General features: G+C 42.7%; 1 protein-coding gene across 2 annotated transcripts in view; it reads left to right on the top strand.

Moving 5' to 3' along the window:
- LOC124556710 (peroxisome biogenesis factor 10-like) overlaps positions 1-25,113 on the top strand; it is a 121,917-nt gene that overhangs the window by 11,997 nt on the left and 84,807 nt on the right. For both annotated transcript variants that reach the window (XM_047130695.1, XM_047130696.1), the window contains exon 2: positions 10,848-10,965. In XM_047130695.1, the coding sequence (XP_046986651.1) occupies positions 10,854-10,965 (112 nt within the window). In that variant the 5' untranslated portion in view covers positions 10,848-10,853. The remainder of the gene's footprint in view (positions 1-10,847; positions 10,966-25,113) is intronic.

The raw sequence follows: 25,113 nt of genomic DNA, 5'->3' as shown, positions 1-25,113 counted from the left end.
CTCCTGAGATATAAAATTTAGATCGTCATGTTATGTAAAATAACAAAGAGTAGGTGTTCTTCCAGGCAGTTATTTTTATTGTAATACTATTGCTTTGACACCAGTTTTGTAACCAAAATATCTAACAAGGATAGAAAAAAACCTTATTGTCTTTGTGGTTAGATGCATTACTCAGAGGTGACATAATTGTCACCTTTTCCAGATGACGTTCCAACATATCTAAAGCATGAAGAGCTAACACATTCATGATTATGGCCTCTGTTTTGTATATGCACAAGAAATTTAGTGTCTAATATTGCTTGAAGAAGGTTCGATGGACAATCTATAGACCTGAAGCTATGATTGTGGTGGATTCTGTCATACGCAAAGACCCTGTCAGTTGCAACTTATGTGTCCCCTGACCACAAAGTTTATCAGGTACACAAAAGACTTTATTATTACGCTTGATGCTGCTGTGGAGACTTTTATTTTAAGTTTGTCACTTTTTAAATGGAGTTGTATATCTCAATGTCCAATGTGACTTTTTGTGAAACCAGAAGCACATTGTTGCATCTCACTTTTCTTTTGAGTCTAAAGAACTAATTTCACTGATGAATAGAAATTCTTTTTACAGTTGTTCATTGAAGGACCACTTGCACTTCTTTGAACTCATCCTTGTCAGGATGTATGGTTATTGATGGAGAAAAGCAATTAAGCATATTTAATGCAATATAGTGAAACATTACATAGCACAAATACAATCTAATATAATTTTGCACATATAAAAGACATAGATGGTGCTAGAAACCAGATTTGTGCTGTGTTTGCTACAATGTAAGTTGCTACACTTTGGTAAGAGTAGAATCTCTGTCAGACAGTTCTGACAATTTCACGCCCAACTAATAATAAAATATAAAGATTCAGGTGAAATAAATATCTAATTCAATGTGAATCAATTCATAATTGTTAAATCTGGGATAAATAGCTGTACAGCTGTACGCGAGATTTCCACACTCCTAAACATCCCTAGGTCCACTGTTTCTGATGTGATAGTGAAGTGGAAATGTGAAGGGACACAAACAGCACAGAAGCGTACAGGCCAACCTCGTCTATTGACTGACAGGTACCGGCGACAGTTGAAGAGGGTCGTAATGCGTAGTAGGCAGACATCTATCCAGACCATCACACAGGAATTCCAAACTGCATCAGGATCCACTGCAAGTACTATGACAGTTAGGCGGGAGGTGAGAAAATGTGGATTTCATGGTCGAGCGGCCGCTCATAAGTCACACATCACGCCGGTAAATGCCAAAGGATGCCCCGCTTGGTGTAAGGAGCATAAACATTGGATGATTGAACAGTGGAAAAACATTGTGTGGAGTGACGAATCATGGTACACAATATGGCAATCCGATGGCAGGGTGGGTGTATGGCAAATGCCCAGCAAATGTCATCTGCCAGAGTGTGTGGTGCCAACAGTAAAATTTGGTGGTGGTGGTGTTTTGGTGTGGTCGTGTTTTTCATGGAGGGGGCTAGCACCCCTTGATGTTTTGCATGGCACTATCAGAGCACAGGCATAGATTGATGTTTTAAGCACCTTCTTTCTTCCCACTGTTGAAGAGCAATTCGGGGATGGCGATTGCATCTTTCAACATGATCGAGCACCTGTTCATAGTGCACGGCCTGTGGCAGAATGGTTACATGACAATAACATCCCTGTAATGGACTGGCCTGCACAGAGTCCTGACCTCAATCCTATAGAACACGTTTGGGATATTTTGGAACGCCGACTTCATGCCAGACCTCACCGACCGACATTGATACGTCTCCTTAGTGCAGCACTCTGCGAAGAATGGGCTGCCATTTCCCAAGAAACCTTCCAGCACCTGACTGAATGCATGCCTGTGAGAGTGAATGCTGTCATCAGGGCTAAGGGTGGGCCAACACCATATTGAATTCCAGCATTACCAATGGAGGGCGCCACGAACTTGTAAGTCATTTTCAGCCAGGTGTCCAGATACTTTTGATCACATAGTGTAGTCACCTTATCAATAAGCATGTAAGTGAATTAACTGACACTTGAAAAGTGTACATGGAATACGGTAATATCTGTAAACATGGCAACGGAAAAATTACCTTCTAACAGAAGGATAAAAGCTACAACAAAAATTCCGTACTTGTAAATTTTGACCATTCCATGCAATCTCTAAATTAAGAAAAATTAATGTATAAAAATTATTTTGCCTCTCAGACCATCATCCAATTTTACTAAAGGCAGACAAACATATGTAAGAAACAAGTATGTTTTGAAGAAAAAATAAAAGGGGTCTTTTGAGGTTTTGAAAAATAAAAAAATTGGGCTGTAGACAAACTAAATAAATCTCACAGTAGTGTCACAGAATATCAAGTTGAAGCATAGTTCAAGAACTTTAAAATGACACCAGAGTCAACTCTATAGCATGAATAGTTTTATAGTCAGATTTGTTCCTCAATGATCAAAAATTTATTCCTCAAGGTTCAAAAATTAACTAAAATGGTCCCCCCCTCCCCACACACACACACACACAAGCCTTAGCAAAAAGTACAAATCACTGAACACAAAAAAAATGCAGTGTGTTATTAACAAAAGATCAGCCCCTACTTTCCATCTCAATTTGTCTTGGACTACTTGCCATGGTGGATGAAAGGGAGAGCAAAACATGTCTTTGGTCAGTGGTTTGCAAACTAGAGCAGAATAGTGATGAGACATGTGTAAATCTGAAAAGAACCTAGTAGAGACCAAACTTGTTGGTGTTTGTCAAGGTAATAAATTTCAAGCTTAAAGTCTGTATCAGGGATCAAAGTCTCTGCAGGGGAGATAGCTAAGTGCCTGGGGAAGATTAAAAAAGAGTGTTAAATTATGCTGATAAGCTCCATCACACCTCATCATTTGCCAGTGATGCTAATTTACAATCATTATTAGTACCATTTTCAGTGCATCCACTGTATAGAACATTACTATCTTGTCTCAGTGCTAGAATGTGACTCTCAACAGTGAGTCTCAAAAAATTTCATTAAAAAATCTCTCCCAGACTTTACTATACTACACGTCCCATTGGAGATTATCAAACAGTGGAAAATCTAGGATGGAATAATGACAATATTATGAAAAGGATAGACTGTTACCATGTGGAGGAGATGTGGAGCCACAAACAAGCCCAATGAACAGACTGCTACACATTACGAGTAACTGCACCTGATAGGAGAAATGGTCTGTGTGGTGGGACTAGGGAGGAGGCTGCAATGATGAGGGGGAGGGATAGCAAGGTAGGGATAGAGGACTGTATAGTGCAACTTGTGGAAGCATCCAGAGATCTGGTGGGCACAGGGTAGGGCTGCCTGGTGCAGTCAGGACGTTTGGGGGGGGGGGGGGGGGGGAGTCGAAAAGGTTAGAAGTAGAGGAGAGGAAAAAATGAAAAGGGGAGAGACTAGTCGATGTGTTGGTGGAAAAGAAGTCTGTGTAATGCTGGAGTGTGAGCAGAGAAGGGAGTAAGTGGGTGAAAGAAAGGGGCTAGTGAAGACCAAGGCCTGGGGAGTTACAGGAACATAGGATATACAGCAGGGAGAGTTACCAATTGTGCAGTTCAGAAAAGCTGGTGTTGATAGGAAGGATTGAGCTGCCACAGGCTGCGAAGCAGTCACTGAAGTCAAGCACATTGTGCTGGGCAGCATGTTCAGCAACAGGGTGCTCCTGCTGTCTCTGGGCCACAGTATGTCGGTGGCCTTTAATGTGGACAGATGTGGGCTGTCATGCCCATGTAGAATGCAGCACAGTGGTTGCAGCTTAGTTTGTATGTCAAATGAGTGCCTTTGCTGGTAGCCCTGTCTTGATGGGCTATATGAAGCTTGCGATTAGACTGGAGTAGGTGGTGGTATGAGAATGTATGGGACAGGCCCCATTCATCTAGGTCTATTACAGGGATATGAGCGATGAGGCAGGGGTTGGGAGCAGTGGTTGAGAAGGGATGGACAAGGATATTGTGTAAGTTCAGTGAGTAGCAGAATACCCCTATGGGAGGGGTGGGAAGGCAGTGGGTAGGATATTCATCATTTCAGGGCACGACAAGAGGTAGGTGAAACTTTGATGGGGAATGTGATTCAGTTGCTCCAGTACCCAGTGGTACTGAGCTATGAGGGGTGTACTGTTTTGTGGCCGGATGGTGGGAATGTGGGAGGTGGAAAGTGTGGTAAGTGACTGGAGAGACAAGGCATGAGAGATCTGTTTCTGTACAGGATTGGGAGCATACTTATCGTCGGTGAAGGCCTCAGTGACACCCTTGGTATGTTTGGAGAGGGACTGTTTGTCACTTCAGATGTGACAGCCGTGGGTGGCTAAGCTGTATGGACAAGACTCCTTGGTATGGAATGTGTGGCATCTGCTGAATTGGAAGTACTGCTCGTCGTTGGTACGTTTGATATGGATGGAGGTAAAGATGTAGCCATCTCTGAGGTGGAGGTCAACATGGAGGAAGGTGGCTTTTTGGGTTGAGAGTGGACAAGTGAAGCAAATTTGGGAGAAGGTGTTAAGTTTGTGGATGAATGTGGATAGGTTGTCATCACCCTCAGTCCAGATCACAAAGATATCATCAGTGTATCTGAACTAGATGAACAGTTTGGGATTCTGGGTGCTTAGGGAAGATTCCTCTAGATAGGTCATGAATAGGTTGGAGTAGTTGGTACTATGCAGGTGTCCATCTCTGTATCGTGGATTTGTTTGTAGGTGATGCCTTCAAAGGTGAAGTAATTGTGAGAGAGGATATAGTTGGTCATGGTGACCAGGAGGGAGGTTGTAGGTTTGGTATCTGTCGGGCATTAGGAAAGGCAGTGTTCAGTGGCAGCAAGTCCACGGGCATTAGGGATGTTAGTGCAGAGAGAGAGAGCATCAATAGCAATGAGCAGGGAGCCGTGTGGCAAAGGGACAGGAACTGTGGAGAGTCGGTGGAGGAAATGGTTGGTGTCTTTGATGTAGGTGGTTAGGTTAAGTTTAATAGGCTGAAGGTGTTGGTCCACAAGAGTAGAGATTCACCCAGTGGGGGCACAGTGACTGGCCTCAATGGAGCTTCCTCCTGGGTGGTTGGGCTTAGGGGCTTTAGGAAGCATGTAGAAGCTAGGAGTGTGGGGAGAGGTAGTGGTGAGGAGGGGGGGGGGGGGGAGGAGATACATAGATAGATAGATAGATAGAGAGAGAGAGAGAGAGAGAGAGAGAGAGAGAGAGAGAGAGAGGGAGGGAGGGAGGGAGAGAGGGGGGGGGGGGGTAGGCAGGCAGGCAGGCACGTATGTATGTATGTATGTATTGGTTGGTTGGAACCATAGGGTGATACCCTTTGTCGGCAGGTAGGATTATAAGTTCAGGGTCAGATTTTAGGTGGTGGATTGCAGTTCTTTCTGTAGATGTAAGGTTACCTTACATGTTTAGGTATTAGAGTAATGATAGTGAGGCAACGTTTGAGGTTAAGAGACTCTGGAATGTTAGTAGTGGTTGATTTGGGGGCAGTGAGGGTTGATCATGGTTGGATGGAAAAGTGAACTGAGTCAGGCAGGGTTCAAAATTTGCTTTGGGCTCAGTTTTATTGGTAGAGTTGATGGTGAAAAAGTGTTCCCATTGTAGGGATCGGGAGAAGGTCTTTAACAAGCCATGCATGATTGTATTTTGGAGTTGAGCAAAAGGTGAGGCCTTTGGGAAGGCGTGATACTTCTATGGGACTAAGGCTTTTATGGCAAAAGTTCATAACTGTGTTTTGGGTCTGTTTAGGTTCTGGATTTGGTGTGGTGGTGGGAGGGTGTTTCTGAGGGTGTGGTAAATGTAGTATGTCTATAAGGCAGGGTTTGTCAGCTGTGAGAGGACATGGTTTTGGAGGTTGTTGTTGAGGTGGTGGATAGTGATAGTCAAAGTGAAGAGTAGGAGGTGAACAAGTTGGAGAGTTTTTGAGGCGGTGTTGGGCATGCTGCTCTTGTTCCTGGTGTGCAATAGTTTTGATGTGAGAGATGGGATACAAGAATTTGTGATTGCAGAGCAGGAGAATTTTATAGTTTGGTATTGCAAGGAGGCTTGGACCTGATTTACATGGTTTTGCAAGACTAAGTGAGGACCATGGACTGGCAGAATTTGAACAGATAGGGTCATTGTGGAAGGAGAGGTTGCAGCTGGAGATAGGTGATTTGATGGTAAGGCCATCTGGGGGGGGGGGGGGGGGGGGGGATTCCATGAGGCAGGCAGCAATGCAGGAACAGTATGGGGGACAGGATTCCAGATAGGGTTGCTGTACCCCCATTGAGAATCTGTGCTATTGTGGACCAATACCTTCAATTTATTACCCATAACCTATCCTTGTATATCGAAGATACCAACCTTTTCTTCCGACAACTCTGCACAGTTCCTGTACCTTAACCACATGGTGCCCTACTCGTCACTTTTGATGCTGTTATGGGTTGGCAAGAGAGCCAACCCACTATGAGAGGAAGCCAAAAGGTACGCGTTTTAGCTCACACAGGCTGGCGTGAGGTCTGGAACAGGTCAAGGAAATGAGACTAGCAAAAAAGGACGTAGCTGTGGAATACTTAACTTTAATCCATAAATGGTGAACATCGCTCTTGACGGTACATGTTTTACAGCATCAATAGTAACTGGTAATGGCGCCTTGCTAGGTCGTAGCAAATGACGTAGCTGAAGGCTATGCTAAATATTGTCTCGGCAAATGAGAGCGTATTCTGTCAGTGAGCCATCGCTAGCAAAGTCGGCTGTACAACTGGGCGAGTGCTAGGAAGTCTCTCTAGACCTGCCGTGTGGCGGCGCTCGGTCTGCAATCACTGATAGTGGCGACATGTGGGTCCGACGTATACTACGGACCGCGGCCGATTTAAAGGCTACCACCTAGCAAGTGTGGTGTCTGGCGCTGACACCACAGATGCCACCTCCCTTTACACTAACATCCCTAATGTCCATGGCCTTGCCACTATTGAACACTACCTTACCTAATGCCCAATGGATTCTAAACCTACAACTTCCTTCCTTGTCACCATGACCAAATATATCCTCACCCACAATTACTTCTTCTTTTAAGGTATCACCTACAAACAAACCCGGGGTACAGCAATGGGCACCCGCATGGCCCGATCCTATGCCAACCTATTCATGAGCCATCTACAGGAATCCCTTCTAACAACCCAGAATCCCAAACCACTCGCTTGGTTCAGTTTCATTGACAATATCTTTGTAATCTGGCCTGAGGGTGATTACATCCTATCCATGTGCCTCCACACCTTCTCCCCCATTCGCTCCACCGGTCCCTCCTCAATTCCACAAGCCACTTTCCTCGATGTTGACCTCCACCTCAAGGAGGGGTACATCAGTACCTCCTCCATATAAAACCTACCAACCACCAGCAATACCTCAGCTTTCACAGCTACCACCCATTGCATACCAAGAATTGCCTTCCATACGGCCTAGTCACCCATGACTGTCACATCTGTAGTGATCACCAGTCTCTCTCCAAAGATACCAAGGGTCTCATTGAGGTCTTCACAGACCATAAGTATGTTCCCAATCCTGTACAGAAACAGATCTCCCATGTCTTGTCTCTCCAGTCACTTACCACCTCCCACATTCCCATCGTACAACCACAAAAGAGCACTTCCCTCATAACTCAGTACCACCCAGGACTAGAGCAACTGAATCACATTCTCCGCCAGGGTTATGGCTTTCTCTTGTCATGCTCTGGTATGAGGAATATCCTACCCACTTCTCTCCCACCCCTCCCACAGTACTGTTCCTTGACCATAGGTACTCCACCCCTGCTCCCAACATCTTGCCTCATGGCTCATATCCCCTGTAACAGACCTAGATGCAAGACCTGTTCCATACACCCTCCCACCAGTATCTACCAAAGTCCAGTCAGAAGTGTCACCTATCTCATCAAGGCAGGGTTACCAGCAAAGACACTCATTTGACATAAAACTAAGCTGCAACCACTGTGCTGCATTCTGCATGGGCATGACAGCCCACATCTGTCCACATTAAAGGCCATTAACAAACTGTGGTCCAGGGACAGCAGGAGCACCCTGTTGCTGAACATGCTGTCCAACACAATGTGCTTCACTTCAGTGACTGCTTCACAGCCTGTGGCAGCTCGATCCTTCCTACCAACACCAGCTTTTCTGAACTGCACAATTGGTAACTCTCCCTGCAGTTATCCTATGTTCGTGTAACTCCCCAGGCCTCTGTCTTCACTAGTCCCTTTCCTTCACCCACCTACTCCCTTCCCTGCTCACACTCCAGCATTACACAGACTTCTTTTCCACCAACACATCGACTAGTCTCTCCCCTTTTCATTTTTTCCTCTCCTCTACTTCTATCCTTTTCCACTCCCCTCCCCTCCCCAGACCTTGCGACTGCACCTAGCAGCCCTTCCCTTTCCCCACAAGCAGCACTACACCCTCCCCCACCCCTACCCTGCTATCCCAGACATTTTAATGCACATACTATGGTTTAAGACTTCATAAAACTGACTGTCTAAAATTTAAGTTTCTACTTATTTTGGTAGGGTATGGCATTCCTTCAACCATATTCTGCAACACAGTATTGACACACCATGTCAGTTCACCCTGCTGACAAGTTAGTGTTCATCATGCCAGTGTAGAAAGCTGAGAAATGGGAATATGACAGCTGGTATATGATATGAGCCGTCTCACAGCTTGTGAGGACTGGGGATGGGGGTATTTTCACAAGCCCACTGCAGCACCTCTCCATTCCTTTCTTACATCTTGCGTTTCAGAGGACTGCAGTTCAAATCACCATTTGTCCATTCTGATTTAGCTTTTCTTTGGTTTCCCTAAGCTACTTAAGGCAAGATTGAGCTTGTGCTTCATTCCTCATGACCTTGTTGTCAACATGATGTTAAACACTAACCTTCCTACCTTCCTCTCTAGCTAGCCTAGATAATTACCATTCAGTATTAATGTCACCCATATGAATGATAAAAGCCAGAAACAGCACAGGTTGATGAATTTGTTCCCAAAGGTCTTCATGCCTGATAAGTTGCCTATACTAAGTATACACTTCTGTTGAAACGCATACTGAAGAGCTACTAGACACATCATGCCAGTCCCAAGAAGTCATGTGTGAGTCCACAGAGCTTCTTATAGCACCTAAATTAGACTTCCCACCTTCTACCTCCATCCAAATATTCAGAAATATAATCATCCTGGCTGTCATATGGTAGATCATTTGAAACTATCCATTAATACATGTGTATGATTCTATATCTACATCTATACTCCCCAAGTTACCTTGTAGTACTTAGTGGAAGGTACTTCATGTACTGTTATCATTTCTCCTTTTTCCTGTTCTAATCACAAATGGGGTACAGTAAGATTGACTGTCAGTAAGTCTCTGTATGGGCTCAAAATCTGATTTTTCCATCATGACCACTTCAAAGGCTATGTTTAACATTTGAGTTGGATGAGGGTCTCCAAGACTCACGCTTTCGAACTGAATCTGTGAACAAATTTGCCGCTCTTATTTAGCTCTTCTGTATTTCCTCTATTAATCTGACAAGATAAGTGTTGCAAATTGACAAATGCTATTCGGTAATTAGTTGAACAAGAGTTTTATAAGCTCCCTCTTTTGTGGGCAAATTAACCTTCCTTATGATTCTTCCAATAAATCTCAGTCTGGTGTGTGCTTCTGATACAATTTTATGTAGCTGTTCCACTTTGACAATATTTGCAACCTGTTGCCAGAAGCTTTATCCTATAATCTGGTCAAAAGAAGTTTAGTATCAGATGAGACATCACACACAGTGTAAAAATAAACTTTTGAATGCCATTGTTTCTACACAGTATAATGGCATATACTGATCTAGGTGTTGTATGATTCTGGTCCGATTCATTATACGAAGGGATAAATTTTAGACCTTTGATGGAGAACAGCCATAAGCAATGTTCCCTAATTCAGACATTGCATGAGTGTAGTTGTGCACCACAGTGCAAATCTTTCTCCCGTTTCACATACCTCATCTGACATCTTAATTGTAGTTTGGATTTGTGAACAACTGATTATGGAGCCAGTGGCAGATTATCAATTTTTAAAAAAAATATTGGATGAAGTTTCAAGTTCTTTGCATTCCTGTGTTTGTACTCTCAGAATGACAGAGGAAATATTATAAAGGTGTTATTCGGGCTGGGATTAGGGAAAGAGTGGTGGAAATAATATAGTTGGTAAAGGCAGTATTAGCTTTCTCTTAAATTCAAATTAATAAATATTAATTTGAATTTAAGAAACTATTTTTAAATGATAAATGGTAGTAGTGATGATCACTCAGTCCACAAGGGATGCAGGAGAGTTTCTGTGAAGTCTAATATGGAAGAGAAGTATTGGTGCAAGAGCAAAGCAGTGTGGGTGGGTCGTGAGTAATACCTGGATTGCTCAGTTGATAGAGCAGTTGCCTGCAAAAGGCCAAGGTTCCGGTTTCCTGTCCCGGTCAAGCTCAGAGTTTTAATCCACCTGGGGGTTCCATAAAGTCTTTGTTTGCACCTGTGCCTCTATGTTTAATTTATGGCTTGTCATGTGTTTTATACTTGAGTTAAACTTAATCACATTTATAGCAAACAACTTTTTACCAATACTGGTAGTTATTACAGTTTTAATAGTTTATCAAAGCAAGGATATTTAGTGATTTAGAAATTAATATTTCTGTAAGGAATAAAATATTCTTGTTTTGGTACATCCTCATTTCTATGCACAGTGAAACCACCTGTAATTTGGATTATAATAGCCAGCCAAAAGGAAAATTTGTAGAGTCAGATATAGAAGTCTTTTTGTCTTTTAACAGTTTGAAATGGTTTTCACTACTGCTGGACGAGCAGAAATACTGCGAGCAAGTCAGAAAGATGAACTGGTGTCTGAAAAAATGCGATCACAGTTGGCAGAAGTGTTGCTAAGGACATTGGGTGAGTAACAGAGATTTTGTGCCTTTTAATGTTAAACTAAAAATGAACTCTCCTTGGATATATTGTTGTTTTCTTGAGGATATACGTAATACAGAATTCATTGTGAGCAATAACTTCCAAGTTTAGAGAGAGAGAGAGAGAGAGAGAGAGAGAGAGATAGTACACTCCTGTTGCTATGATAAATGGAATATTCGCTTCTTTTTAATTCAGGCACAGTTGCTTCATATGATACAAGTCATAACTGGCAACTGTGAACTTTGCAAAACTCAGAAACATAGTATTTTATGACTACAATATCAATGAATCACAGTTCGAATCAGTCAACTCTTACAAAAATGTGGGCATACGAATGTGCAGAAATACGAAATGGAATGGCCACATAGACTCAATTGTATGTAAAGCAAGTGGCAAACTCCAGTTGATTGGTAGGCTACTGGGAAAATGTTCAGTCTACAAAATTCTCAAGTAATCCACGCTAGAACACTAATAAATGTTTGGGACTCATACAAAATATGACTGATAAGGGATATTGAATGTATACAGATAAGGGCAGCGTGAATAGTCAAGAGTCTATCTTATGGGACAGAGTTACAGAAATGCTCAAAAATTGGAAGTGGCAGACAGCTAAGGACAGATGTCAGTAATCTTTTGAAAGCCTATTGACAAAGTTTTAAGTACCAGCATTAAGTGAAGAATCTAGGAATAAATGACATGCTGCTGCATATCACTCCTGTAGGGACTGTGAAGACAAGATTAGACTAATGAAATTGGCTTAGAGGCATTTAAGGAGTAATACTTCTGCTGTCCATACAAAAATGCAAAGGAAAGAAACACAAATGTGTGTTACAAGCAGGAAGTAGCCTACACCATGTACTTCACAGTGATTTGTGGAGTATGGATGTAGGTTGTGAGATAGCAACTGCCAAATACAGCAGCTTAGATTGTTGTGCTGTTACAAGCCATGTCAGCAGTGCCTCTTGTCTTGATGGAGGTAAAAATTCCTGCTCTCAAACATCCCACAGTAAAATAATCTTAAAAGACTGTATGAGTTTGGATAATATTTCAGTAGTTCATGTTTGCTGAATCTTCAGATTAGTTTGTGACTCAGGAATAGCTTGTTTGCCACCCAGAGTAACAACTATTACTAGCATGTAATTGGCAATGATAGGAGAGGTGGTGATATGATGTTTTCGATTACAGGATGGAATGTCCACAATAGTATTGTAAACCCCACCTTTCACCTACATTCTAAATAAACAGAAGGAAACTGAAAACATTATATTGTGAAGCACCAGTCTGAGCTTATCAAACTTTATTTAGATGTTCATCACATAACAGATACGAAGTGGTTAAACTGATGTCCATTATCTACAGCAGCAGAAAGTGTGACCCCCAAAGGCACAAATACATGCTTGAACTGATTGTGGCATAGAATCAAATAGGCTCTGAATGTCACCCTGAGGAATTTCTAGCCATGCCATAAATGCATGCTGTATCACTTTATGAAGACTGCTGGCTGGATGCTGTTATGAAAGTATATGTCTTTTCATCACACCCCAGACATGCTGTGTGGGAGACAAATCATGGGACCGAGCAGGCCAATCAAGGATCTGTACACTCATTCATTTTCAGCACTACTGATTGCAGTGGACATTGAGACATGCACTTGTTCACTCTGTCGTTACATAGGCATGCACCCTTATCCCTTGGGGGCTCAGCGTTCTTACAGGAACCGCATCTTCTTCTGTAGACAGTGGCGTTACAAGGCCTTCAACAGTTTTAATTTTCCAGCCTCCAGCTTATTATTCTTTTTGAATGTCCATTATACATACAGGCGAATAACAATTACTCCATGCTCTGCCGAAGAAATTAAGGATATAATTACCGTCCACAAAACCAAACTCTCTCACATTTTATAATGTCTCAGGTAAAGCACTAAAATCCTGTTCTCCACATATACGTGAAGTATTCCATTACATTACTATTACACATGATATTTCCAGACAAAATGAATTCTCAGACTCCTTTACAAGAAAGATATTATGACAGGCATGAATAATTACCAACTAGTCTCAGTACTTAACTTCATCTCGAGCACTGGAAAAGATAAGGTACTTAGTCTCAATTTGGAAAGGATCTCACCATAAAACATGCTATTTTTTAGTTCACAAAGCAGATTATACAAAATTTAAAAAGCAAGATAATGCCAGGTACCATTTTCTATAACTTGTCAAAAACAGTTGATTCTGCAGTTCACGGTATTCTCCTAGAGAAGCTAAATATTATGGTATCAGAAATCTTGTTGGTAACTGATTGTCATCCTATCTAGCTAAAAGGATACAGAATATTGCGTTAAGAAACTCGGGCAGTGTATAAAAGGAAACAGTCTGGTATCAGGTGCTGCAGAGGTTGAATGCCCACCGGAGGAGATGAAGCTCGATAGCCAATAGAGAGCACTACATCCGCACTGTGCTCACATCTCGCCATGTGAGTTTATTTATTTATTTATTTATTTACATGTCAAGTTCCGTAGGACCAAATTGAGGAGTAAATCTCCAAGGTCATGGAACGTGTCAGTACATGAACTTACAACATAAAAGTAATAACAGATAAAAATAAATGTTCGTGAACCTGAAAGAAAATCAGTCCATAAGTTTAAGCAAACACTATCAGCAATACAATGAGAATCATCTTAATTTTTCAAGGAACTCCTCGACAGTGTGCTGGGCAATACCATTCCACACGGCTGGTATTTAGGCAGACACACAGGGCACAGACAGTCAGTTCAGTGCTCATGCTTGATGCCTATGGATCGCTCTTTGCTGTACTAGAACTTTTGGATAGCTACCTTGCATGTCACCCGGGTACTCCCTGTGGTTGCATCTTTGATTTGTCTCTCCAATGCTCTTGATCTTGTTGTCATCACATCAGTGTTGTGCCTCATTGTCATAAGGTTGTTTGTCCTTGTCCTGATTTGTCGTCTCATCTGTAGTCTGTCTGTCACGTTTCGTTCTCCATACTGTTGGTTGTGTTGCTCTTCTGCTGGTGTCTCTTGACCTGGTGGCTTCCTCAGTTTCTGCATTCACCAACAAGTGCACTAATGTCTGGCTATTGTGGATCTAGCATTGGTGATGAGGAAAAAAGAAATTATTTGAGGAAAAAAGAAATTATTTAGTAGCATCGATGCCCAATTGGCTCGCTTGCTGGAGCAACAGCAGCAGTTAATCCAGCAGCAGCAGCTCCAGTTCAACTAGTTACAAAAATTGCTTCAGCTTCAAGTGGACAGACTCAGAGTAGACAAGGCCCAGTTGCACCAGCCCTCAACATCCCCTGCTGCTGGCTCCTCCATATGTCCTCCATCATTCCCGCCTTTCAATGATGCTATGGAGGACTGGGACACTGTACATGCCTCCAGTCTGTAGTTGCACTAGATGACTCTTTCATGCTGAAGTTGTTTCTCATACTCTGTATTTTTGACAAGGATATCCATTTTCAGGTGGACACTGGGGCCACCATCTCTGTGATGAGTCTGGCAACATATGCATGACTGGGCTCACCCAAGTTGTCTCCTCCCTCACAATGTGTGGTGGTAATAATAATAATAATAATAATAATAATGTCGTGTGATGATGGCCTCCCTTCAGGTAGACCGCTCGCCTGGTGCAAGTCTTTCGATTTGACGCCACTTCGGCAACTTGCGCGTCGATGGGGATGAAATGATGATGATTAGGACAATACAACACCCAGTCCCTGAGCGGGGAAAATCTCCGACCCAGCCAGGAATCGAACCCAGGCCCTTAGGATTGACAGCCTGTCACGCTGACCACTCAGCTACCGGGGGCGGACATGTGTGGTGGTGTATGGGGGTAATTGTATCCCCCTTTGAGGGCAGTTCTTGGTTACAGCAGACTACGAAAAAATTAAACAGCTCATTATGTTATCCATTGTTGACCACCTATTGGCTACTAATATTTTCGGCCTCGACACCTTTCCAGTGTTTGGGTTTTCTATCTCTGATGATGTCAAGTTTGTATTCAATGCAGACCCTTTCCAGGAACTGGGAGATCTTTGCTTGAGGTTTGCATCAGTATTTAAGCTGGATTTGGCGTGGGCTTTGGGTTTTCAGGTATACATCACCCTTGAGCCAGATGCCACGTCTCGTTTTTGCCATGCGAGACCCATTCCAGTGGCCGCATGTACTGCGGTGAAGCAGGAGCTGGATTGCCTACAGGCTGTTGGAGTTATCAAACCTGGAAAATCTAGCACATGGGTCACCCCCTCATCATTTGCAAGAAGCCTGATGGTTCTCTTCAGTTATGTGGAGATTTCAAGGCTGTCATTTCAACTAAGTACCTGGGTGTTAAAGTTACGAACAACTTCAGTTGGAAAGACTACATAGATAATATTGTGGGGAAGGCGAGCCAAAGGTTGCGTTTCATTGGCAGGACACTTAGAAGATGCAACAAGTCCACTAAAGAGACAGCTTACACTACACTTGTTCGTCCTCTGTTAGAATATTGTTGCGGTGGTGTGGGATCCTTATCAGGTGGGATTGACGGAGGACATCGAAAGGGTGCAAAAAAGGGCAGCTCGTTTTGTATTATCACATAATAGGGGAGAGAGAGTGGCAGATATGATACGCGAGTTGGGATGGAAGTCATTAAAGCAAAGACGTTTTTCATTGTGGCGAAATCTATTTATGAAACTTCAGTCACCAACTTTCTCTTCCGAATGCGAAAATATTTTGTTGAGCCCAACCTACATAGGTAGGAATGATCATCAAAATAAAATAAGAGAAATCAGAGCTCGAACAGAAAGGTTTAGATGTTCGTTTTTCCCGCGCGCTGTTCTCGAGTGGAATGGTAGAGAGATAATATGATTGTGGTTCGATGAACCCTCTGCCAAGCACTTAAATGTGAATTGCAGAGTAATCATGTAGATGTAGATCAATGCTCAATCACTGGTTGAAGCTCATCCTTTACCTCAGACAGAAGACCACCTTCCGAGACTTGCTGGTGGGAAACACTATTCAAAGATCGACCTTGCTGATGCTTACCTCCTGTTCCCTTTAGATGAGGAATCTCAGAACATTGTTTTTGTCAAATTTCATGTACAATTTTTTAAGATGAAGTTCTCTCTCTTTATGGATCACAGGCCCTTGGTTACCTTATTTGGGCCTCATTCAAACCTCTCAGAGCAAACAGTTCAACACTTACAGTGCTGGGTACTGTTTCTGAGTGCTTACATTTATACTATCCAGTTTAAGCCCACAGCACAACATTCTAATGCCAACACATTGTCGCATCTACCTGCTGTACCAGACCCAGATTTCGATCAACTTGAGATCCTCTGCTTCCATATTGATACTGCACGGCAACATTCATTGGACGGTTTCCCATTATGACCACACGTGTCACTGCCTCCACGTGGCACAACCCCCAACTGAGGCAGGTTCTCCGATATGTGACCCATGGTTGGCTGACCTTCCTCACCTGCCGGTTGATGACAAAGCTCCAACTGTGGAAGCTAATTTTTCACGGGCTCCTGGTTGTCAGTGATGTTCTTCTCGTGGATACTGAGACTGACATACATCAGATGATCATTTCTGCTGAACTACAGCCACAAGTCCTGTGCTTATCCCACTGGGGACACTTGGGTATGTCCCACATGAAAGTTTTGGCTCAGTGACATGTGTATAATAGTAATAATATAATGTAATAGCAATGCCAAGCAAATGGTCCTTGGCTGCACGGTGTGCAGCAACAAGCAGCACCCCCAGAGTCATTTGCACCCTGCCCTACAGCGTGCTGTCCATAGGACAGCATCCATTCACTGATTTTCCAGGCCCATTTTTGGGCTCAGTGTGGTTGCTCATAGTGGATGCCTACTTCAAATACTGATATGTGGTACGCATGGTGTCCACCACAACTGACGCCACCCTCACTGCCTTGGCCCAGGTTTTGGCCATCAAAGGGTTACCCCACACTTTAGTTTCTGATAATGGCCCACAATTCATGTCATCTGCTTTCAAAGAGTTCTGTGTGGCCAATGAAATAAAACATATTCTCAGCCCTCTGTTCCATCCTTCCTTGAATGGTGGAGCAGAACATCTCATTCGGACCTTTAAGCAGCAAATGAAGAAGGCTGTCAAATTCTTTGCCACTTCCTCAAGCCTAACACTGGTTTTGAACACCTGTTGTATCACACTGACTGATGGTTGTAACCACACTGAGTTGCTCCATGGGCAGCAACCATGGACACTGCATCGTCTTCTGATGCCACCCCCTCTCACATTCCACTCTTGGCTGTCCTGGCATTACGCACCTTGCGCCGCTGTGTGGACCCACTGTTACGAGACGAGAGTCCGGCAGCTTGGATGCCGGCAATAGTGGTGGAGACCCATTGGTGTCAAGTTACATCTGTCCAAACACAGAAGCAGCTTGAGCACCACCACCATCGGAGGAACCCTTCAGTGCCTTCACCTCCAGAGACATCACAGTGGACATCACAGATCACCATCCCTTTCCCCATCCGGTAGTCAACAGGTCCGAGTTGTCACCCATATGTTCTTCCCACGCCCCACTGCACCATCTGGGGCACTTCCACCCATACGCACCTGTTTTGGTGGTGGTGGTGGTGGGTGGGTGGGGGGGGGGGGTGCGCGGGGGGGGGGGGGGGGGGGGGGCTGCTTACGGCACGAACCTTATAGCAATACGGGGCACTGTGGCTGCACTGCGCTCACACAGCAAGTATGCTTCTGTTTCGCTACATGAGTGTGCCAGTATTTAGGCAGCTGCACAATGCACAGCCAGTCAGTTCAGTGCTCACACTTTATACCTACGGATCACTCTTTGCTGTTCTAGAACTTTTGGGTAACTACCTTGCATGTCATCCAGTCACTCTCTCTGGTTGCATCTTGGATTTATTTCTCCAATGCTCTTGATCTTATCATCATCATTGTTGTTCCGGCGTAAATTCAAGTGTCAGCATGCCTATCAGGAACGTTAGAACAGAGAGGGCTGTGAAGAAGACGTCAGTCAATTGCACATGGACCGACCCCTCTCTAGAACGACTATGCGATGGCAGTGCCCTCTATGCGAAGAGAACAGTACACCTGACTGGTTGCGGCCCAGTTGAAGACTAGCCTGTTCTACAAGTTCTACAGCACTGATTTCAAGAATAGCATCAAGACTAGTCCTTTCGCTTCTACCATGTAGCATTGTCTATACTGAAGAGATTTATTGTTTGACTGTCACCCTTTGCTCACGACACATCTGTATTTCACAAAGTTAAGTGTTGTAATCATTTCCTTTAGTAATAAACTTCGTTAATACGATTTTCTTGAATTGTTCTCTAGCAATCCAAGGAAGCAGGTTTCCTAGGCACCCGATATTTGATGGGTTTAGGCAGGATACAACAGTTGTAGTGACTGCTTTGCATAGTGCGTCATTGTCATAAGGTTGTTGTCTGTTGTCTTCTCTGTAGTCTGTTTGTTACATTTCATTTTCTGCACCAATGGTTGGGTTACTCTTCCGCAGGAGACTTTCCCACCAGGCAGCTCCCTCCATTTGTACATTCATCTATGTGTGCACTGATTCCAGCTACCGCGAATATAGCAAACAGCATGTCTAAAATAGGGGCTAATCACTACAGGTGTAACTCAAGAATTGATATTGGATCCACTCTAGTTCTTCTTTTGTCATATATGTAGGAAGTAGAAATATTTCGCCTTTACTGCTGACGCAAATAACAGGTGCTGCTGTGAAACGGGCAATTTGGCAACCATGGAAATATGTTAGAAATCAGAAAGTGGGAATTGTGCCATCTGGACAACAAACATTTGCCTCTAATCCCTAATTTCAGTGTTCAGTCAATATGGCGTTGTGGACCGATGAACAATGTGCTGTTGCCATGAAGGTGTTTTACAAAACCAGTGACGGCTATGTGGCTGCACAGTGTGTATTTCATGCTCATTACAAGCTTGCCCATCATGCCCCAGTCTCGTTGGCACATGCTATCAAAGTAGGGATACAGAACTTTGAGGAAATGGAAACGGGTGATACAGTGTGAAAGGGGGATGGAACTTGAAAACACATGTGCACATCAGAGAGTGTTACAAGAGTGGAAGAGGCCTTCAGCCAAAGTCCTGGGCATTCTGCACCTAAGCATGCAATGCAGCTTGATATATCGGATCTCAGTGTACAGTGGCGAGTACTGCACACGGAGCTGCAATGCCACCCATACAGATTTCAGATAGTGCAAAAACTGAATGCGGACAACATCCCAAAGAGGCTACTCTTTTGCCTGGAGTTGTTGGAACTTGTGAATGACAACCCAGGCCTGTGCTACAATTTGATTGTGGGTGATGAGGCCAATTTTTATGTGTAAGGCTTTGTTAACAAGCAAAACTTTAGATACTGGTCACACAAAAATCCTGAAATGCTTCATGAAACACCATTTCACTATTGAAGAGTGGTAGTGTGGTGTGGCATATCCTCATTTGAAACCATGGGCTCCCTTTGGAAGAAGGAAAAAAAAGGAAGAAAAAAAAAGACAACTGTACCCAGTGCTATTACTGTGGGTATATAGAATATTATGTTCACGTGTTGAACCATTTCATAGTGTGGCAGCTTGCTGATCTTCCTGTAACTGCAAACACATTCTTCCAACAAGATGGGGCCACTTGCCAAACCTCACAGCATGTAATAGAACATCTTTCCTGGTCAGGTCATCTCCAAGAACTGGGATATTTCCTGGCCTCTAAGATCCCAGACCTTTCAGCATGTGATATTTTTCTTTCGGGTCATTTGAAATCTCGGATCTTTTGGTGTGATCCACCACACATCATCTAGAAACTGAAGGATCAAATTCGAGAGGAAGTTAATTGAATTCAGGTGCCAGTCTTGAAAGATGTGAAAGAAAATGATGGCCACCTGCATGATGTCTTTTTCATGTGATGGGCATTTTAAATTGCAAGCTTTGTAAATTCATGCTGTATTTCTTTTATATAACTGTGAATACATTTGTATTGTTGATGGAAGTTTCAAAATTGCCCATTTCACTGCTGTACCTTTTATTATAATCAAGCCTAGTGCAGTAACTTCAATACTTGGAAATGTAAATAATATTTTCCAGAAAATTAATAACTGCTCTGTCATTGAATTTAGAAAAAAACCACAAAATGTGGAATTGAATGCTGCATAACTGTAGACCAGACCATTAGAAGTAATGCAAGAGGGTAAATCAGTAAATGAAATATAATGTTCAAAATTCTTAGATTTTTATGTTGATAAACCTGAACCCCCCCCCCCCCCCCCATGAACCATGGACCTTGCCATTGGTGGGGAGGCTTGCGTGCCTCAGCGATACAGATAGCCGGCCGTACTGTAGGTGCAACCACAACGGAGGGGTATCTGTTGAGAGGCCAGACAAACGTGTGGTTCCTGAAGAGGGGCAGCAGCCTTTTCAGTAGTTGCAAGGGCAACAGTCTGGATGATTGACTGATCTGGCCTTGTAACAATAACCAAAACGGCCTTGCTGTGCTGGTACTGCGAACGGCTGAAAGCAAGGTGAAACTACGGCCGTAATTTTTCCCGAGGGCATGCAGCTTTACTGTATGGTTAAATGATGATGGCGTCCTCTTCGGTAAAATATTCTGGAGGTAAAATAGTCCCCCATTCGGATCTCCGGGTGGGGACTACTCAGGAGGACATCGTTATCAGGAGAAAGAACACTGGCGTTCTACGGATCGGAGCGTGGAATGTCAGATCCCTTAATCGGGTAGGTAGGTTAGAAAATTTAAAAAGGGAACTGGATAGGTTGAAGTTAGATATAGTGGGAATTAGTGAAGTTCAGTGACAGGAGGAACAAGACTTCTGGTCAGATGACTACAGGGTTATAAACACAAAATCAAATAGGGGTAATGCAGGAACAGGTTTAATAATGAGTAGGAAAATAGGAATGCGGGTAAGCTACTACAAACAGCATAGTGAACGCATTATTATGGACAAGATAGATACGAAGCCCACACCTACTACAGTAGTACAAGTTTATATGCCAACTACCTCTGCAGATGATGAACAAATTGAAGATGTATGATGAAATAAAAGAAACTATTCAGATAGTGAAGGGTGACGAAAATTTAATAGTCATGGGTGACTGTAATTCGGTAGTAGGAAAATGGAGAGAAGGAAACATAGTAGGTGAATATGGATTGGGGCTAAGAAATGAAAGAGGAAGCCGCCTGGTAGAATTTTGCACAGAGCACAACTTAATCATAGCTAACACTTGGTTCAAGAATCATAAAAGAAGGTTGTATACATGGAAGAATCCTGGCGATACTGACAAGTTTCAGATAGATTATATAATGGTAAGACAGAGATGTAGGAACCAGGTTTTAAATTGTAAGACATTTCCAGGGGCAGATTTGGACTCTGACCACAATCTATTGGTTATGACCTGTAGATTAAAACTGAAAAAACTGCAAAAAGGTGGGAATTTAAGGAGATGGGACCTGGATAAACTGAAAGAACCAGAGGTTGTACAGAGTTTCAGGGAGAGCATAAGGGAACAATTGACAGGAAAGGGGGAAAGAAATACAGTAGAAGAGGAATGGGTAGCTCTGAGGGATGAAGTAGTGAAGGCAGCAGAGGATCAAGTAGGTAAAAAGATGAGGGCTAGTAGAAATCCTTGGGTAACAGAAGAAATATTGAATTTAATTGATGAAAGGAGAAAATATAAAAATGCAGTAAATGAAGCAGTCAAAAAGGAATACAAACGTCTCAAAAATGAGATCGACAGGAAGCGCAAAATGGCTAAGCAGGGATGGCTAGAGAACAAATGTAAGGATGTAGAGGCTTATCTCACTAGGGTAAGATAGATACTGCCTACAGGAAAATTAAAGAGACCTTTGGAGATAAGAGAGCCACTTGTGTGAACATCAAGAGCTCAGATGGAAACCCAGTTCTAAGCAAAGAAGGGAAAGCAGAAAAGTGGAAGGAGTATATAGAGGGTCTATACAAGAGCGATGTACTTGAGGACAACATTATGGAAATGGAAGAGGATGTAGATGAGGAAGAAATTGGAGATACGATACTGCGTGAAGAGTTTGATAGAGCACTGAAAGACCTAAGTCGAAACAAGGCCCCCGGAGTAGACAACATTCAATTGGAACTACTGACGGCCTTGGGAGAGCCAGTCCTGACAAAACTCTACGATCTGGTGAGCAAGATGTATGGAACAGGCGAAATACCCTCAGACTTCAAGAAGAATATAATAATTCCAATCCCAAAGAAAGCAGGTGTTGAAAGATGTGAAAATTACCGAACTATCAGTTTAATAAGTCACAGCTGCAAAATACTAACATGAATTCTTTACAGACGAATGGAAAAACTAGTAGAAGCCGACCTCGGGGGAGATCAGTTTGGATTCCGTAGAAATGTTGGAACACGTGAGGCAATACTGACCCTACGACTTATCTTAGAAGCTAGATTAAGGAATGGCAAACCTACGTTTCTAGCATTTGTAGACTTAGAGAAAGCGTTTGACAATGTTGACTGGAATACTCTCTTTCAAATTCTGAAGGTCGCAGAGGTAAAATACAGGGAGCAAAAGGCTATTTACAATTTGTACAGAAACCAGATGGCAGTTATAAGAGTCGAGGGACATGAAAGGGAAGCAGTTGTTGGGAAGGGAGTGAGATAGGGTCGTAGCCCGTCCCCAATGTTATTCAATCTGTGTATTGAGCAAGCAGTGAAGGAAACAGAAGAAAAATTCGGAGTAGGTATTAAAATCCATGGAGAAGAAATAAAAACTTTGAGGTTCGCCGATGACATTGTAATTCTGTCAGAGACAGCAATGGACTTGGAAGAGCAGTTGAACGGAATGGGTAGTGTCTCAAAAGGAGGATATAAGATGAACATCAACAAAAGCAAAACGAGGATAATGGAATGTGGTTGAATTAAGTCAAGTGATGCTGAGGGAATTAGATTAGGAAATGAGACGCTGAAAGTAGTAAAGGAGTTTTGCTATTTGGGGAGCAAAATAACTGATGATGGTCGAAGTAGAGAGCATATAAAATGTAGACTGGCAATGGCAAGGAAAGCGTTTCTGAAGAAGAGAAATTTGTTAACATCGAGTATAGATTTAAGTGTCAGGAAGTCGTTTCTGAAAGTATATGTATGGGGTGTAGCCATGTATGGCAGTGAAACATGGATGATAAATAGTTTGGACAAGAAGAGAATAGAAGCTTTCGAAATGTGGTGGTACAAAAGAATGCTGAAGATTAGATGGGTAGATCACATAACTAATGAGGGAGTATTGAATAGGATTGGGGAGAAGAGAAGTTTGTGGCACAACTTGACCAGAAGAAGGGATCGGTTGGTAGGACATGTTCTGAGGCATCAAGGGATCACCAATTTAGTATTGGAGGGTAGTGTGGAAGGTAAAAATCGTAGAGGGAGACCAAGAGATGAATACACTAAGCAGATTCAGAAGGATGTAGGTTGCAGTAGGTACTGGGAGATGAAGAAGCTTGCACAGGATAGAGTAGCATGGAGAGCTGCATCAAACCAGTCTCAGGACTGAAGACCACAACAACAACAATGAACCTGAAATGGAAGTCATATGTTATGGATCTTAAACATCAGCTATGCAGTTCTTGCTTTACTGATAATGTCAAATCTTTTGGATGAAAATGTCAAACAGTTCATTTAATTGCCATATTTCATTCAATGTGTTATGGCATCATATTCTGTGGTGAATCATCATGGAGGAAAAAAAAAAAAAAAAGCCACCCTCTTTGTCACACAGAAGCATGTAATAAAGATAACATGGTGTTGAGGTGTCAACTCTATTCCGTCTTGGGGACAGCTCTTTAAGCAGTTGGGCATATTGACAATGGCATCACAGTACATCTATTCCCCTGTGTAATTTATTGTCAACAATCAATCCAGTTTCAAAACAACAGTATCGTTCATAAATATAATACCAGAAGGAGAAATGATTTACACTATCCATCACTCAGCCTCAGTGTGGCACAGAAAGGAGGGAAGTATATAGCTATAAAAATGTTTCACCATCTATCCAGTATGAAAATAATTTAATCGATTGTAAATTAACTTCTAACAAAAACTGAAATCATCTGCATGACAATTCCTTGTACTCCATAGTTAGTTTTAGTTAACTGTAAATTGCTGAAACTAAGCAACTAACCTGATTGTGGTGACACTCCGCCTGGATTTCAGCTGTTGTCATCCATGTATTAGTCACAGCAAGATGAATGATCCTACTATCTTCTCATAGTGTAATGCCTTTTGAAGGACTTCTGCCTATTCTTCTTGCCATATTTGTCCTGAGCTAATGTCATCACCACTCATTCTGCAATCATTGCACTACAGTCAACTGTCTGTGCAGTCTGTCGAAGCAATACTCCCATGTCCCTCCAGCTAGTGATTCCACTTTCTTCTAAGTCCAAAAGCTGCAATAGCATATTCTTTGGGCGTATTGTGTTGTGAACTCCACCTGAAAAGTTCCAATAACTTAAGGCGCACTCAGTAGCGATCATGTGTTTACATCGTTCTTTATCGCCAAGAATGGCTTCTCTGTACTGAAAATAAGTCACACAAAGACAAAATTTTGATTAACAAACCCCACCAGCATGGAAATACTGAAATATCAATTTGATAACCTTCAGTCGAGGTCAACTTGTCCTATATCACTTTACACTTAGGTGACAAAAGTCTTGGGATAGCAATATGCACATATACAGGTGGCTGAACTATCGCATACACAAACAGTGAAAAGGAATACAGCACTAACCTGACTATAGCAGATGTTGAAAGTGACCACCATTCATCTCTTGGCTTTTTTGGGCTCTAGTCAGCAAATTTCTGAATGCGGATTGAAGCTGCTGTTGGAATTGCTGCAATCTCATTTTAAATGTTCTACTACAGTTCTTAAAGACTATGATGGTTGTTGTGACACATCTTAGACTTGAAGGCTCCCCACACAAAGTAATCACTTGCTGACAGATCAGGTGACCTGGGTGGCCAGCTAGGGCCGTGACTACACTGACGTCTGGCTGACAATGTGCCATGTCACCGAGCCACAATTGCTCGCAATTGGTTTGAAGGATATTCTGGACAATTC

Source organism: Schistocerca americana, chromosome X (assembly GCF_021461395.2).
Source record: "Schistocerca americana isolate TAMUIC-IGC-003095 chromosome X, iqSchAmer2.1, whole genome shotgun sequence".
NCBI classification, from domain to species: domain Eukaryota; kingdom Metazoa; phylum Arthropoda; class Insecta; order Orthoptera; family Acrididae; genus Schistocerca; species Schistocerca americana.
The sequence above is the reverse complement of the archived record's forward strand: the minus strand, read 5'-3'. Positions and strand labels throughout refer to the sequence as shown.